Source organism: Copadichromis virginalis, linkage group LG20 (genome assembly GCF_057382275.1).
Source record: "Copadichromis virginalis isolate Kocher_CV1m ecotype Utaka linkage group LG20, C_Virginalis_male_GT1.1, whole genome shotgun sequence".
Classification (NCBI taxonomy): Eukaryota; Metazoa; Chordata; class Actinopteri; order Cichliformes; family Cichlidae; genus Copadichromis; species Copadichromis virginalis.
In genome coordinates, this window is record NC_140637.1 from 9,884,403 (window position 1) to 9,901,175 (window position 16,773).

A 16,773-nucleotide genomic window follows, 5' to 3' on the forward strand; every position below is an offset into this window, starting at 1 on the left:
AAGGGCGGCTCCTCCCCGCCTCAAGGGGTTATCTATTTTTCAAGATTTCAATGCGTTTAAACCAGGCATAAGGTCCTGCCACCCTCTACGTACATGTCGAGCACATACCCCTACACAGTATGCACACATACACTCATGGTTGCAGAAAAGCACATTTCCTGTCAGCACAGGCTGAATTGTACCCCTGTCAGTGTCCCATCACGAAAACCCTGGAGCTGGCATCAACTCTGACAGGGGCTGACAGTGGAGCGGGGTTGGGAGGGGGGTGGGGAATGACGACTGCCGAACGATAGGTACAAAACACACCGATTTTTGTGTCTCTCTATCTTGTCATCAGTGCTGTTGGCATTGCTTACATTTGTCTTGTTCATCATGGACTCACCATCATGGTGCCATGACCACCCATGCATCAACCTTTACACTCTCTAACCTCTTGCTGTTTTGAGATGCATAATCAGTGCTTTGTGTGTGACTAGATTAAAAGACTCTGCTTTTGATTATAATTAATTACACTGTCTGAAAGTGCACCGTCTTTGCCTGTCACAGCTGCATGTCTGCTCAGTTTTAACAAATGATAGCAAAATCCTACCAATGGTGCGACACTATATTTTACATTGTTCACTAATCAGCGGAGTCATGTAACATAGTCCCTGGAAACTCAACCATTTTTAAAAACATTAAGAAGGATTTTATTTAAAATCTGGCACCTTTTGATCCTTTTTGGATCAATATTGGAAAATCCGATGTGAAATCTGCCTGCGTGTGGGTCTAAAGTGTCCTTGATAAATCATTAAGTAACACGATTCTTTGTGATGGCAAAGAGGAGGAAAGAAGTGGCAGGAAAAAGGGTAAAGAGCGACAAGTACTTGAAATCTTGTTACCAAAGAGGTATTGAAAAATTTAATAGGGCTGCAATCTTCTACTTTTCGCCTCTTCTTCATTTCATTTTATCAGTAACTTTATTAGTATTTAAAATTTCAGAAAAACATGTCTCTGAGGCGAAGTCTGCAGATTTTTTTAAGGTAATGACAGTGTGTGCTTTGTAAAAAATAAGTCTCTATAGAGTAACTTTTCTATGAAAATTGCTGCTACAGTAAAAATAAAGGGAAATATATTCCAGAGTAAATTAAGAAACGATGAAAAAATACATACAAGTTTATTTAGAGGAAAAAAAATTGTTTAGGCAGGAGGTTAATACTTAAACCTTCATCACAGTACCTGATATACCTAAAACCATGACAGATGTCATTGTGAGTTTTTATCAAATAAATCAGGTGCTGATTTCCAGAGTTGAACTTGTATTTGGTAGCACTTCACTTTTCAAAGGTTCAAAGAGATACTGAAACAAGTCTAGGAGGCATCATTAGGCTGAAAAACCAAAAATGCATCAGAGAGACAGCAGTAATGTCAGGAGTGGCCAAATTAAAAGTCTGGTACATTTGTAAAGGGAGGAATGCATTGGCCAACTCAGCAACAGTGAAAAGACTAGAAGACCATGGAAAATGGTCAAAGTGAAAGATGACAGAAGTTGTTATGAAAAACCTTTCACAATATCTACCCAAGCCAGCAACACTCTTGAGGAGGCAGGTGTATCACTGTCAAGCTCAAGAGACACCATCACGAATGGAAATACAGAGTGTTAACAACAACATGCAAACCACTGGTTACACACAAGACCAAGAAGGCCAAATTAGCTGTACCAGAATGATGGGAAGAGAAACGTATAGAGAAGGAAAGGAACAACTCATGATCTGAAGCCTACCTCATCATCTGTCAAACATGGTGGAGGCAATGTTCTGACAAGGCCATGTATTGCTGTCAGTGGAACTGGTTCACTAGTGTTTGATGATGTGAATGCTGATAGAAGTACCAGGTTGAATTGTGAAGTGTACAGGACTATACTCTCTGCTCACATTCTGTCAAACGGTGTAAAACTGATAGGGCAGCTCTACACACCGTGTACAGATAATGACCAAATCATACTGTAAAAGCAACTCAAGAGTTTCTGAAGGGACAAAAGTTGGACATTCTTCAGTGGCCAAGATAGTCACCTGGTCTCAACCCAACAGAGAATCCAAAAGAGACACAGAGACTGACAAACCAGTAGCAACTGAAGGTGACTGCAGTAAATGCATGTCCTTGCATTTAAAACGATTTTAGTTTATTCACATACTTTTGGGCCTCTGAAAGTGGGAAGCTGTATAAAAATGAAGGTAATAAAGCTGAAGCTCCGCACTTAAATCACGTCTTGATTGTTTTATCTAAAGTCCTCTGTGGTCATGTACAGAGACAAAACTACAAATACTCGTGGACCTAAATGTAAAAGCCGACAGATAAATCACTCTTTGTGGTAGCAATTGGGAAGGAAGGTTATAGTCAGCCCTTGTTTTATTGCAAATTATACACCATGGGTGCAAGCTGAAACACTATCACATTATCAGTTGGATAGTACAAGAAAACATATAAATGTCTGAGTGTATAAATTTACTTAAGTGTTTATGTTGTGATGCTATGAAAGCCTGTTCAGTCCCTCTGGATCTTTTTCATCACCATCTTAGGGCAGCCTGAAGTGGAAACTAAAGCCTCAAACTGGAACATAAATTTTGAATCTCTGTTGGTCGTTGTAGAGTGAGGTAAGGCTGAGTTACCTCAAAATTATGACAAACAGGTATGGCAGACTGGGCTTCCGCCAGCGGCAGCAGTACCATTTAGACAGGCAGGGAGCCTGTGAATAGGCAGTGTAATTTCCACCTCTCACCCGGGCGCCATAATTATCAATCTTGTCTGTTTACTGAATGAATATTAATGCTGGCTCCTCTTTGAAGATGGAGCATGGCATCGTCTTTAACAGTGGAACACCAGAGCTTGTGATTGACTGGGAGGTCATACGCCGCTCTTATTAGTTTCCACTTTGAAATCTACGGCTTCGGCAGTCTGTGGTCATGAGGGGGCCCTCACAGCACTCCCTGCTTGTTTTTAAAATGCTTTTTCTTTTTCCTCAATACTCATTGACTGGTTGATAATTTATTCATCATATGGAAGCAAGAAGCTCTGTTTTAAATGTGCTTGGCGCTGAAATCGGGTGCTTGCAGGCTCACAGGGACTTTATGTGGGCTAACTGCAGTTTCAAGTGTGGGATTAGAAATGCGTATGTGTGCATGAAATCACACTCAGAGGGTGGCGTTTGTGTGAAAAGCAGTACACAGCACACAAGGAGGAGGTTCTCATAGCCCCAAAGATTACTTTTTCTAAACAGGAGTCCCAGTAAACAAACACAAGAAAAGTATTCTATTTGTGGCAATAGATAACCTAGATATTTATATATATTTATACACTTTTCTCTCGTCCACAGATCTCATAACACGTTCTCTTGCTGCGTTTCATTTTTTAAAAATGAATTGTGAATTTGTACCCACTTAGTCAGCAGTCCAGTTTTCTTAGCAACTTTAAAGTTAAGCTCTTATCCTCTTTTTGGTTTTGAAGTTTTCACTTTTAAGCAGCTACAAAGTTAAACGACTCCTATAAGATGTGCAGAATATTCATTTTTTAAACATTTGAAAAGATTCTGGGGAAAAAAATTATTTTCTAAATATAACAGATTTCGATTTCTTTGTATGCTAATTTATTTACACTGTATTCTTATACGGTCATTATCATTGTAATCATTATTTTTACATAATAACAATCATCTCCTGCTGTCTTTTCACAGAATAGCAGCACCGGGTGTTGGTCCCGATTGGCCTGAAAACATCTACTTCACCTTCCAGTTCTATCGCTTTCCACCAGTCACATCACAGCGGCTCAAGTTGCTGACTGGTGACAAGGTTCAGCACAAAGCTAGCAATCCACTTCCCTGTGTCCTCGCCTCCATTAACAAAGATGGCACAGTTAACACTGGTAAGAATTCGCAGCTTAAAAAAATATTGTTCATTCCATTTTTTTTTAAATATTATATAATGGTTATGTGTTGCCTTTGTGTCCCCTAAGCGACAGATTTATCAGAAGATAACTGCATATTGCATGCTTTAGAAAATCGCCACACTTGTGTGTGAGACTCTGCCGTTGATTATAAAAAGTGTACGAGGCGTATATCTGTTCCAGATTCAGAGTTTATGCCAGGCTGAGATTCATTGTACTGCTCTCCAGGTTAACATTGTACAATCACTTCCTACAAACTGCAAGCTCATTCCATGATGCTCCATGATGTTCTCTGATGCTGAGGCACTTCTCTTTCAATCAGCCAAGCGGGCGCTGATTGATGTCAGGTCTATTCATGTAGCAACTAATGAAATGGAAGAGATATTACAGCTTCTGACAGAGCATGATATTGAGCGCACAAACAACACCCCCCCACCCCATTCCTACGCCCACCCGTATTCTCTATTCCCCAGACACACACTTCAGTCTAACTCTGTCAATATTTCTCCGACTGTCTCTGCATCTCTCTCAGCCTATAGCATCCGGAATGCACTTCCACAAAGCCGTGCTACATCAAGACAAATCCTTCCAGATATTGTATTGCTGGGAGCCTTTTCACCTATTTCCAGACAGCTGTTGAACTACTAAAGCTTTCCTTTCTTATTTGAAGAATAAAACGCTTAGCTTATCACCACCGGCGGTTAGTCCATTCACAGCTTGTTTCCACAAATGTCAAAATCTGCCTCATGTGCCTGCATGCTTTACTTGCAGAACCACAAAAACTGTTTATGTACAATTAAAAGTTTTCCCTTTCTGTGATGATGTAATTTCAGTTGGCTAGCTCAAATAGCAGATTATAACTTAGGGTATCATTAGCTAAAAGACTAACGCAAGCTGAGCACACAATGACCCAAATGAACCGGATATTTTTTTTGTATTGGGTTAAATTGGTGATTCTGTTCAATATTAATGGAATTTTGAACATATTTAATGTCACTACAAGAGAATTTGTGTATCAAAAGTAATATAAGCTAAACAGAGAGTGCGAGGGAGGTGAATCTGAAAGGAAAACTTGATTTACTAAACCCTGGAGTTTTGTTTCTATAGCCTTACTTAGTCTGCTTTGTTACTGCTGCCATCAAGTGAACCTAACGAGAGGGTATTTTTCTTTCCTCTTTGTGGATTCATTCCACTTGATTTCATCCCGTGCATCTTATGATCCAACTGATTTAAAGCAATCTTTTTTTTTTAAGAAACATTTGATATGCTGCTCATTTTACTGCCAAAGGATATAGTTAGTACTGTTTTATTCCTAAAAATGAATCTAATGACTAAGGTGTAAGACATAGTTTTCACAGGAGCTTCACAGGATAGTTGGTGGTAAAGTTAAAATGAGAGTGGAATGTTGCTTTCTATCTGCTGGGAGACACAATCTCCATAAATTTGTTTTACTGTGTCAGTCTTATATTTCCGGCTTGTTTTGTACTGCCACAGTAATAATTCTGTAGTAATTTTCTCCAGTCTAGGTGATACTGTAACATTTAAAGCTTGAGCTTTTGTAAGGAATCTCAGTTTACTGCAGTAATGAATAGTTGCAGACCTTCAGCAGCGTAACTACACTTTCTCCTTCAAAAGCATTGATACAGTGGGTCAGTGACATCTTGTTGCATAAGATTGTTTCAACTTAATTCAGTGTATTTCAGTAGCTCTATTATTATTGAAACTCTTCTGTAAAGCATGATTGAGTCAATTGAAAAAAAGTTCCTATTTTATTCTCATTCTTTGAACCTTCATTTCCTGAGGAAATATCTATTTCTTGCTTCAGTCGTTCACTGCTTAGGTGGCTGTTCAGTGTGGCCGTGTCAAATATAAAATTCACGGTCATGTTTTGTTTGTTTGTTTTATGATGTCCTCTGCACTCTATTCAGCATGATTGCAAAGCGCTACAGTTCACACATTGTACTTTAACGCTCTCTGACACTTACTTTGAAAAGTTGATGGGTTTTTTGCCCTGCTGTCAAAATGTATCTCTTTAACGTGTCCATACCTGAATATCAACATGTTGGCAGGATTCGATTGTGATCAGAAAAAGTCATTGCATACATACAGACACACACAGAATGTTTTCTTGCTTTTATCCTGATGGTTGTCAGTTTCTCTTTCACTATGGCAAAGAGAGAGCCTGGCAGAGAACGGATGGATAGTTTCTCTGGGGGAGTGTCTGCGTCATGTGTTTTATGGTATGGACTTTTCTTTGACCTGTTACAAGTTGTAAAACGTTATTATTTACATTTAAAGTTGCATTTGCTTAGTTTACTGCATTGCATCATTGGATAGAAATTACTATTGCTATTGCAGTTCAGTGACAGAGGGAGTGCTATATATATTTTACTACTACAGATTAAAGAAGACAGTTTAATCACTGTTTTTCAATAATGTTTTTAATTTCTAGCTATACTGCACAAATTAGTCCAAATGTAAAATCTTGAAAGCACTCTTTAAGTGATTTATAAAGATGTGAACGATCCAAGTATTGTACGAGATCAGTGATTTGGTATCTGCTCTCTGGTTTGAGCTTCCTATGTGCGTGTGTGTGTGCAAGAAACGGTAAGAGTCAGAGATGGGAGTTTTAGAGAGAATACGGAAACTGACTTTGAGCTTCAAAGCTGCTATGGTTATTCAGCTTTGTGATTCTGTGTCCTACTGGGTGGAAGTTTCCCAAGAGCCGAATGAATTCCTAAACCCTGCTTAAGCAGTCGCTTAATGAAATCATTAGGTCTCGCAAAGTTTCTTCCAATCCTGCTGTAAAATTAGCTTGAAGAGGACACCTGATCAGGTTGAGTGTAAATCTTCACATGCTGTAAACCAGCGGTCCCCAACCTTTTTTGCGCCACGGACCGGTTTATGCCCGACAATATTTTCACGGACCGGCCTTTAAGGTGTTGCGGAAAAGTACAACAAAATAAAACTAGTACCAGTACCGAAAAAAAGAAGATTTATTCATTCACACGTGAAAAGACCCAGGAAGACCGAGTTAAAGATAAAAACGATAACAAAATAACGCTGAAAACCGCTAAAAACCCTGAAAACCATACATTTCACACCTGAGCCTCAACTCTCGCGGCCCGGTACCAAACGACTCACGGACCGGTACCAGTCCGAGGCCCGGGGGTTGGGGACTGCTGCTGTAAACCACTTAAACCAGTGTGGCTGTAACAATATGATACATACCTCATGTGATTGTGTTTTAGAATCCATTTTGGTATTGGGCTTATCTTTCTGCCATGTGATCAGCTTTCTACATGGGAAATGATGAATACGAAGCCTGGGAGCAAAATTCAAAACCACACACCCAGATTTCTTTGTGTAGAGAGTCAGTGCACAGAGAAATCTATGTGTCTTCCAGGCATTTTATGATATACAGACCAAGTGATTGTAGTGCAACTGAACACTCAAAGACTGAGAGGGAAATGAGGCACAGTTGGGTGTCTTGATGTTTACCTTATGGAAGATAACTGAAGCAGAAACTACAGTGTTCTGCCTCAACGGCTGATTTCTCTTATTTATTGTTTTTTTCCCCTTTTTTTTCAATTTGCAAGTAATTGAAATGGTTAACGTGTAGCTGTTAGAAATTAAAGTACAAAGAGCAAATGAAATTGCAATCATCTGTCTTTGTGTTAATTAGTAATTTGAGGCTTCAAAAAGAGACAATATTAAAGTCAGCAGTGGGACACAGCGGTGGAGAATCTGAACAGATAGTAGCAGCAACAAATCAATATGTGAAGTGTGTTATTTTTTATTTTTTTCTTAGCAAATATCTACCAGGGATAATCCCAGATCCCCACACAGCCAGAGTCCACCCACACTGCTGTTTTTATTTGCTTCCTGATTAGAACTCTTCTCGGGAGTGCGTTTGATTGACGTGTCTGAGGTTTTTTCTCCTTTTTTTCCTTCTCTTTTGCACATGTATTGCTCATTAAGATTAAACCAAAAAAAAAAAAAAAAAAACACCAACACAGCACCAATAGAATAAACACAATACATAAATACATGTTTATGTATTGTGTTTATGTGTTGAAGCCCTTCTAAACAACACATCGTTTTCTCATCAGATACAGCGTTACACGGTTTGAATGTGCATATCAAAAGTGATGGAGGGGTTTAGTTCGTTCTAGAGAGAAACCTTTAGAAAAGTCCATTATTCTGTTGCATGTTTCTGTTCTCTGCCGACTTGGGGCTGTGAAACATCATCACTTTACACCCACACTGACTCCCAACAGACAAGAGTCAGAGTTCCTTGTCCACTGTGTCACATTTGCATTAATATATAGTTAGACATTTGCTGAAAATGACTGTTATCTCAGCGTGTGGGCTGCTTTCCATACAAATGTATTGATCTAAAAATGGTGTGGATTATTAATCAAGTACATAATAATCCAGACATTGCAATAAGAAGCCCTTAGTGGCCGGTGTGATCTTTTCTTTCTTTCTTTCTTTCTTTCTTTCTTTCTTTCTTTCTTTCTTTCTTTCTTTCTTTCTTTCTTTCTTTCTTTCTTTCTTTCTTTCTTTCTTTCTTTCTTTCTTTCTTTCTTTCTTTCTTTCTTTCTTTCTTTCTTTCTTTCTTTCTTTCTTTCTTTCTTTCTTTCTTTCTTTCTTTCTTTCTTTCTTTCTTTCTTTCTTTCTAACAAAAAGGCAGACATATTGGTAATTGTTGATCTACGGTTCTCATCAGTCCTTTCCACATCTATCAGTACACTCTGTGCTTTCTCTTTGTTTTCTTTGCCTGCAGCCCTCACAGTGTTTTTGTGAATTGTTGATCCCTCCCTGGGTGTTCAGGCTGCCCAACCTGCTGTAAACATACCAAGTGCCCGCCCGTCCAGGTTAGGGGGAGGTATGTTGGGTGCTGCCCCTTGTCTGCAGGTCGAGCCGCACATACACGCGACCCCGTGCAACCCTTGGGCCAGATCTGTCAGTTCCTCCCCACTTGTGAGCACAAACACACAGCACATTCTGTCTCCTTCTCTCGCTCTCCTTCTGTGCTCTCATTGCCACACGTCCACAGCACACAACCCTAGAGCATGCTGAGAGAATTAATGGTCCAAGTGGAAAGAGTTGGCGGGTGGTTGGGGAGATGGAGGGAGGAGGGATTGGTGAAGGAGGAGGAGGTGTAGGTTAAAGGAGAAAGAGTTCTGAAAAGACTATATCACGAGTGCCGTGGTCTTTCTCTTCCCTCTCTCTTCGCCTGTTTCTCTTAGTAAAAATCTAAAGTTGTAACTGTCATGTAAGTTATGTGAATTGGAGATTTTTCTATAATCTACAGTGTGTCCAAGTCATGGCCCACAGGAAAAAGTTGGCCCTTCACAAATGTTAATCCAGCCTGCATATCGCTTTAGGTTCTTAAATAAATTTCAATTTGACCTACTCGGTTGTAGAAGTCATCTGCAAAGCAGTGTGCACCTCACACACGTGCTAAAACTGGATGCAACAAACAGGAAAGTTAGTTCTTAAGGCAGACCATTTCAGCTGTGGTAGGAGACTGAATAAACTATGCCTTCACCGAGTGTAAAGAGGCAATTTCTGTTTTCAAAGAACTTAATTTGTTGTCTGAATCCACATACCAGTAAAGGTATGGAGTCATGGACAAGGAACAAAGGCTTTGGAAAGTCCCTGAACAAAAAAAAAAAGCTGTGCAACTGTGTGTTCCTTCAAGGCCAAACTCAAAGTGATGGAGATGCAACGGTATCGGTTTTGTATCAGCAGCCAGCTTCATGGCAGAAGCTCGGCTGTACGGTAAAAGCTGTTTTCCTTGCCTTATGTTTTTAATGAGACAGTTACTGAGCTCTGATGTTCAGGCCTGCAAAACAGCCTATATGAGACTTGTTAAAATAAAATATTCGCCATTGTTCTAAGCTTTTACATCAACTGTAAATACAGGCTTCTAAGTCAATTTGTTATAATTTGTTTGAATTGTAATCAGAATGCAATATTTTTTCTTGATAAAATGCTGTCATGGTTAAGAAACTTTTGTTTTCTGGCTTAATCCTCTATGCCAGGCACATCAAACTCATTTTACATTGTGGGACCACTTTCATCTTATGTGGGCTGGACCAGTAACACTCAACTTTCTGTCAATGTAACACATTTTAACTACACATTTAATCAATGACACGATCTTTATATAAGACAAAATAACACAATTTTAACAGTATGTTTGAGAAATGTTGCTAAATTAAATGAAGGAAATCTGTCAGCATGACTCTTTGGGCTTAATTTTAAGAAGTAAATGTGTGAAATAACAGAATTCTATAATTTAAATACTGTGGTGTGTTTTTTTGGAGAGGGTCGAGTAGGAAGGAGTAGGCTGTAAAATGTAATAAAAAATATAGTTAAAAGTACCAAATTTAAGTCCTCCACATTTTCCTTTCCATGGGCCAGATCAGAGTCTTCACTGGGCCAGTTCTGGCACCTGCGCCTTATGTTATACACTCCTGCTTTATACAAACCAAACTATACACAAATAGGCTACAAGATGCATAATTTCCCAATCAAATGAAATCCTGTTAAGCTATATGTCTGACCCTTGGTGTGACCCTTACGTTAGCGAAAGTGAATTTGACACCCGTGTCCTACTTGGTACTCGTTTTTCTTTTTAATTTTGAAATCTCTTTTTAGAGATCTGAGCAGAAGTCTGTAAGACATTCACTGTAATCTTCCTCAACCTATTTACAGGGGGTGTATTTTCTTTGCTACTTTATTGTTGTAAACCCGCAAATGCGGCTCATCTGTGAAGCACTTTGATGTACCTGGGTCTTTTAACACTAGATTTACTAAACCTGCGCAAATTTGCTTAACTTCCCTAAACCCAACACCCCCTAGAATTACTGGGTTTTTATTTTCTGGTGCAAGTCCCGAGGTGTTAAGCACCCCTGCTGAGATTTTCACAGGTCGTCAGCTCGTTTCTCCTCCAGCTTTTGTTGTGCAAACCACCCATTATCCTTGAGGCCTGGCACATTTGCATTTGCTCACTCAGAGTTGCTCAGATCCAAGTCAGGCCAAACCTCTGTGTTACAACTTTCAGAAATGCCTGCCGTACCTATACAAAATATCCCACACATTGACTGACCTGCAAATATAAAAGACATTCACACCTTCCTTGACTCTCAGCACAGATCTTCCATTGTCACTGTGTATGTGAGGAAGTGGCATTGCTTGACTACAGCACAGTGCTGTGCATAAAAGCAGACCGACCCAGGCGGGAGAATGATTTCTTGTTACATTTCTGAGAACGCACATCAGGATGGCCTCCGTATGTGCTATAGAAGTAAAACTGAAACTGAAACTGAACTGAAACTCTCAGCACTGACCAACTGTGTTTGCTCTTGGAACTGTTTCACATACAAGGGTCAGTACTACAGGCAGAAACATAGGTGTGTCATGGGTTCCCCACTTTGTTGACCAATGGTCATGACAACTTGCATATTAATCATCAAGAAGCTGACCTCATAGCCCATTGTTTGACAGTGGTGCTAGTTTCAGTAATTATGCAAATGTACTGAACCCACTGACATCCAGATGAACAGAATTTCCTTACCTGAAAGATTGAGCATGCATCAGGACACTTTCTTCTGTATAATCCTCACTTACATTACACTGTTCCTTGGTGCAGCCTCAGTTCATTCACTGACTGTTAGCTCCCATTAAGCCCAGTTTCTTTTATTGGCTGCCCCAATTCAACTTTATTGTCATTGCACATGTTACAGGTACAAGGCAACGAAATGCCTTGGTTGCATCCATCCAGAAGTGCTTTAGCCATGATATAGATATATTACAAATATATATTAGCAATAATATAGATATGTAAGTATATTACAGAAATGGGTCTATTATGGTATGTTATAATGTACACGGTATGTTATGAATATGCTATAACTATAAGTATATACAGGCTGTAGTGAATACAAGCTATGTACAGGCTATGAACAGGATATAAATATGAAAAACTATACAGAATATGAAATAAAACAACTATACAGAAATATGAGATATACAGCTATACAGAAATGTGAACTATGCAAGTTATAAACAGTTGTAGAATTAAAAATTATCGTATTGTACAGAATGATTATTTACACAGAATTATACAGTAGTGCAGTTAAGATAAGTGAGATATTTGGATAATTTCTACAGAGGCTATATAAAGTGCTAGTGGTTGTGAGTGGTGGTTCAGTCCATGTTATTATTGTGTTTATGAGGGTACAGTTGTCCATTGTGTGTGTGTGTAGGTGGTTGTATCTCCAGTCCATGTGTCTAATGTGAGGCAGAGTTCAGGAGTCTGACAGCTGTGGGGAAGAAGCTGTTCCGGTACCTGGTGGTCTTAGTCTGGAGGCTCCTGTAGTGCCTCCCAGAGGGCAGGAGGGTGAAGAGTCCATGTGATGGGTGACTGGGGTCTTTGATGATTTTCCCAGCCCTTTTCAGACACCGCTTCCTGTAGATGTCCTTTATGGCAGGAAGTGGTGCTGAATTAACATTGGGTTTTAGGCTAGTTTTTTTGTTTTGTTACGTAGGGACAAAGTTTCATATGTTAATAAGATGATATCTTTGTTTCCAACACCCAGGAGAATTTCTTGTAAATTAGATCCCTTGATGTGAATGAAAGCTTGTGAAAGGAAAAAAAATATTAAAAGATAAAGTGGGTCACTGTTTTTTTTATTTTGGAGGTCATCAGATTGTAAAAATCTAAATCACCCAAGTAGCTGATTCAAAAAGAACTGGATTTAATTGCCTCTTTGAGCTTAGATCCAGCTATCTTGGAGGCCAACATGTAATTACAGGTATTTGTCTTAAATAAACCAGTCTTTTTGGACCTTTAAGAACCCTGTCTGTTAGCCTCAGAAAAGGCTATTTCTGCATGCATGCTTCATGGGAATACTGACACTAAAGAAGTGTGTGTGTGTGTGTGTGTGTGTGTGTGTGTGTGTGTGTGTGTGTGTGTGTGTGTGTGTGTGTGTGTGTGTGTGTGTGTGTGTGTGAGAGAGAGAGAGAGAGAGAAATAAGGAAAAAAGAAAGAAAATGTGCAAAGAAAAAAAGTTTTCCCTTCATTTCATGTGTGGAAAGATTCAGAGGGGCATGCTGGTCTCTTAGACACAGCGGGGCTGTCACCAAAGGTCCTCATTACTCCACTTCTATCCAGTCGACTGATTCTCTGCACATTCAACTTATGGGAATAAAGACAGCGTGGGGCTTTGATACAGACTTCCATGGATTCCATGGAAGAGAATTCTGGGAATAAGGTTGGCACGCAGACCCCATACTCACACATTTTAACACACCGGTGTAGGGATGATTTGGACGTAGAGGAAGATTCACTTTTCAGCAGGGTGTATCACACAAAGTATTCAGTTTACGTTCTCAGACTGGTTCTTGGCTTTTACCATAAACCGATTTAATCAAAAATAATTTCTTATGCGTGCGTCCCTGCATGTAGTCTAAACTGCTGTTTAATATGCAACATTTAGTGATGTTTAAGGTCTTGCTGTAGTTCTCAAAACAGCGTCTGTTATCTTACTGTGTGTTCAGTATTTTGTCTAAAGTGGAAAACCTTTTGTTTGAGTGATTAGTCCTTTTAAAGGTTGGAAAGTGACGATTGTGAATGTGCTGATTAAGCCATGACTTTATCCCACTGTTCATAAAATTACTCTTGAGGTTTTTTTGGCAGTTAGGCACCATTATCGTCTTGAATTATGGGAACCCTGGAGAGCTTCTGATTTTGTGAAATAGCTTTATACTCCCTGGGCATTTCACTCTGATTCTGTGCAGTCATCAGACCTAATGACTCCCAGTAGATGGCTAGTGCACCAGTTTAGAAATGCCCACAAGGTTGGCAGCTGATTCCAGATATTATGACTCTTCTCTATATTTAAAGCCATCTGGCTAGAAGGAACGGCTAACATAATCAGATTGGTGACTTTTTCCTCAGACTGACTTGACAAAAGTCAGATTTCAAATTCAAATTCAAATTTTATTTGTCACACACACACAACTATTCACAGTATGACATGGGGGTGAAATGCTTGTAGCTGTACAATGCCCGACCATTAAATGACAGAAAAAAAAGTTTTACAATATTTACTATTTACAGGTTACTACAAAATTTACAATTTAACTTAGGAATTTACAGTAAAGAATGTGCAAATAGCAGAAGAGATTATAAAGATTATAAATTATAGGAATTATAGGATTATAGGAAATGTGTGGTGGTGCGTGTGGTGACGTGTGTGAGAGTCCAGTCTTATAGTGACGTGTTTGGGAGAGTCCAGTCCTACACCTGGTTCAGGGCCCGAATAGCCTGGGGGAAGAAGCTCCTCCTCATTCTCTCTGTTTTGGCCTTAAGGGAGCAGAAGCGCTTCCCAGACCTCAACAGTGAGAAGAGTCCATTGTTGGGATGGGAGAGGTCCATCATAATCTTCCTAGCTTTGGACTTGCACCGCTTGGTGTAGATGGACAGCAGGTCAGGGAGCTCTGATTGAATGATGCGTTCGGCTGAGCGCACCACTCTTTGCAGATCTCGTCTGTCCTGCTTGGTGCTGTTCCCAAACCAGGTGCAGATGTTTGCCGTCAGGACGCTCTCGATGGTGCAGGAAGTTCTTGAGCACCTTCAGTGGCAGAAGGAAGTCTCTAAGTCTTCTGAGGAAGAAGAGACGCTGACGGGCTTTCTTAACCAGGGAGTTGATGTGGCAGGACCATGACAGGTCCTGAGTGATGTGGACACCCAGGTATCGGAAACTGTCCACTCTCTCCACTGGTGTGCCACTGATGATGAGGGGTTTGTAATTCCTCGCCTGCTTTGTAGTGAAGTCCACAATCAGCTCCTTAGTCTTGCTGATGTTTAGGAGCAGGTTATTCTCCTGGCACCAGGTCTCCAGGTTCCTAATCTCCTCCAGGTAGGCCGTCTCGATGTTGTCGGAGATCAGGCCCACAACAGCAGTGTCGTCAGCAAACTTGACAATGGAGGTGGTGTCTGATGTGGCTACACAGTCCTAAGTGTACAGTGAGTACAGCAGGGGGCTTAAAACACAGCCCTGAGGCACTCCAGTGCTGAGTGAGATGGAGGGGGAGACTTGTTTTCCCACCCTCACTGATTGGGGTCTGTCTGTGAAGAAGTTGAGGATCCACTGACACAGTGATGAGCTGAGTCCTAGATCCGTCAACTTGGTGAAAAGCTTAGAGAAAAGCTTTTCGCCAAGTTCATGCAAGTTCATGTAATCGACAAAGATATCTAGACCTTGACACCCAAGTATGGGTCAAGCCCCCAAAGAATCGGATTTTATGAGTTTTTAACAGCTGTCTGGACATCCTACTGTTGATGTTGCTGCAAACTATTTCAGTCAGTGAGGGGTGAATCATTCCTACTGACATGATTTTCTTTTGATACAGTAGGTGCAGAAACAGTAAGCTAGAGCAGTTACCTACAAAAGGTTTTCTGAAAAATTGAAAATCATGCTTATTATTATTATTATATAGCTGCCACAATCTCATCTAGGGTGGGATGATGTCTCCTGCCTCAATACAGCTCTGAGTGGTTGATTGTTTCTTCAGAAGTTAAATTTAACCAGTCCTGAATCAACTGGGATTTGTGATCATTAGCTGAGCTATTTGACAATGTTTTAATCAGTCAGTCTCTGTTTTCTCTGTATCTCACAGTAAAATGTGGCAAAGTAATAACACAGGTTCGTGCTATGCTTCATACCTTTACTGATGGCAGTTACACAACCGTAATTACAGCACTATAAGAAGAGACACAGAATAGCAAGACTTAAGCTACCATTCTTTCTTCATCTTTCCAAAGGAAAATGGGTAATAGGTGCAGCCATGTATTGAAACGTGTGCCAACAGACATGAAAATACAGTAAATAAGAGCAAAAAAAGAGTATAATACAAACTTGAAAATCATAATTTGATATGACCACCTTTATTCTTTAGCACAGTCTGAACCGTCTTAGACAGCTTTTTTGCAATGTCTTCAAGTATCTTCAGGAATAGTTCTCCAGGCTTCTTGAAAGACATTCAAAGCTCTTCTTTGGATCTTGGCTGCCTTTTGTTCTGTTCTCTGTCAAGATGATCCCACACTGCTTCAGAAATGTTGACATCTGGGCTCTGTGGAGCCCAATCCATGGCTGATAGTGTTACACTCTGTGATTTTCTATACAGGTATGCTTTTAGTGCACTGGCAGTGTGTTCGGATAATTGTTATGCTTAAAAATGAAGCTGTTGCCATTCAGATGCTTTCCTGATGGTATTGCATGGAAGATCAAAATCTGGTGGTATTTTTTCTGTGTTCATAAATCCATTAATTTTGATAAGATCTCCAAATACCACTGGCTACAATGCAGCCCCAAGCTATGACAGAGCCTCCACCATGTTTTACAGATGGCTGTAGACACTCATTGTTGTAGCTTTCTCTTGACCTACTGTGTACATACTGAAAACGATTTTAACCAGAAGTTTCAGATTGGGATTCATCACTCCAGAAGAGCAGTAGATGATGAGTGATCAGTCTTAGACACAATATTGGTTCATCCCTTGAGTTAGGTGCATTATTTATGCACAAATGATTGTTAGCCACTCTTTAGTGACTTAACAAACAAATCAGTTGACTGAAGACTTTTGCACAGTAGTGTATTTAATCCAGTACATCACCTGAACATGTTTGATTGTTGCAGTAGTTTGTTTACTCCATGGGATACATTCAGTAATGTCAGGCTGTTGTTTCTTGACTGTGTTAAAAATAAACTGGTGTCCAGTTATATTTGGGCAGTGATATTTGTTGTCATTTTGTCTTTTCTGTAATTCAGACGT

At 39.9% G+C, this 16,773-nt stretch overlaps 1 protein-coding gene across 5 annotated transcripts in view; it reads left to right on the forward strand.

Moving 5' to 3' along the window:
• The window catches only part of nphp4 (nephronophthisis 4), a 181,523-nt gene that overhangs the window by 120,606 nt on the left and 44,144 nt on the right, over positions 1–16,773 (forward strand). For all 5 annotated transcript variants that reach the window (XM_085444897.1, XM_085444895.1, XM_085444896.1 and 2 more), the window contains one exon: positions 3,710–3,897. In XM_085444897.1, the coding sequence (XP_085301023.1) occupies positions 3,710–3,897 (188 nt within the window). The remainder of the gene's footprint in view (positions 1–3,709; positions 3,898–16,773) is intronic.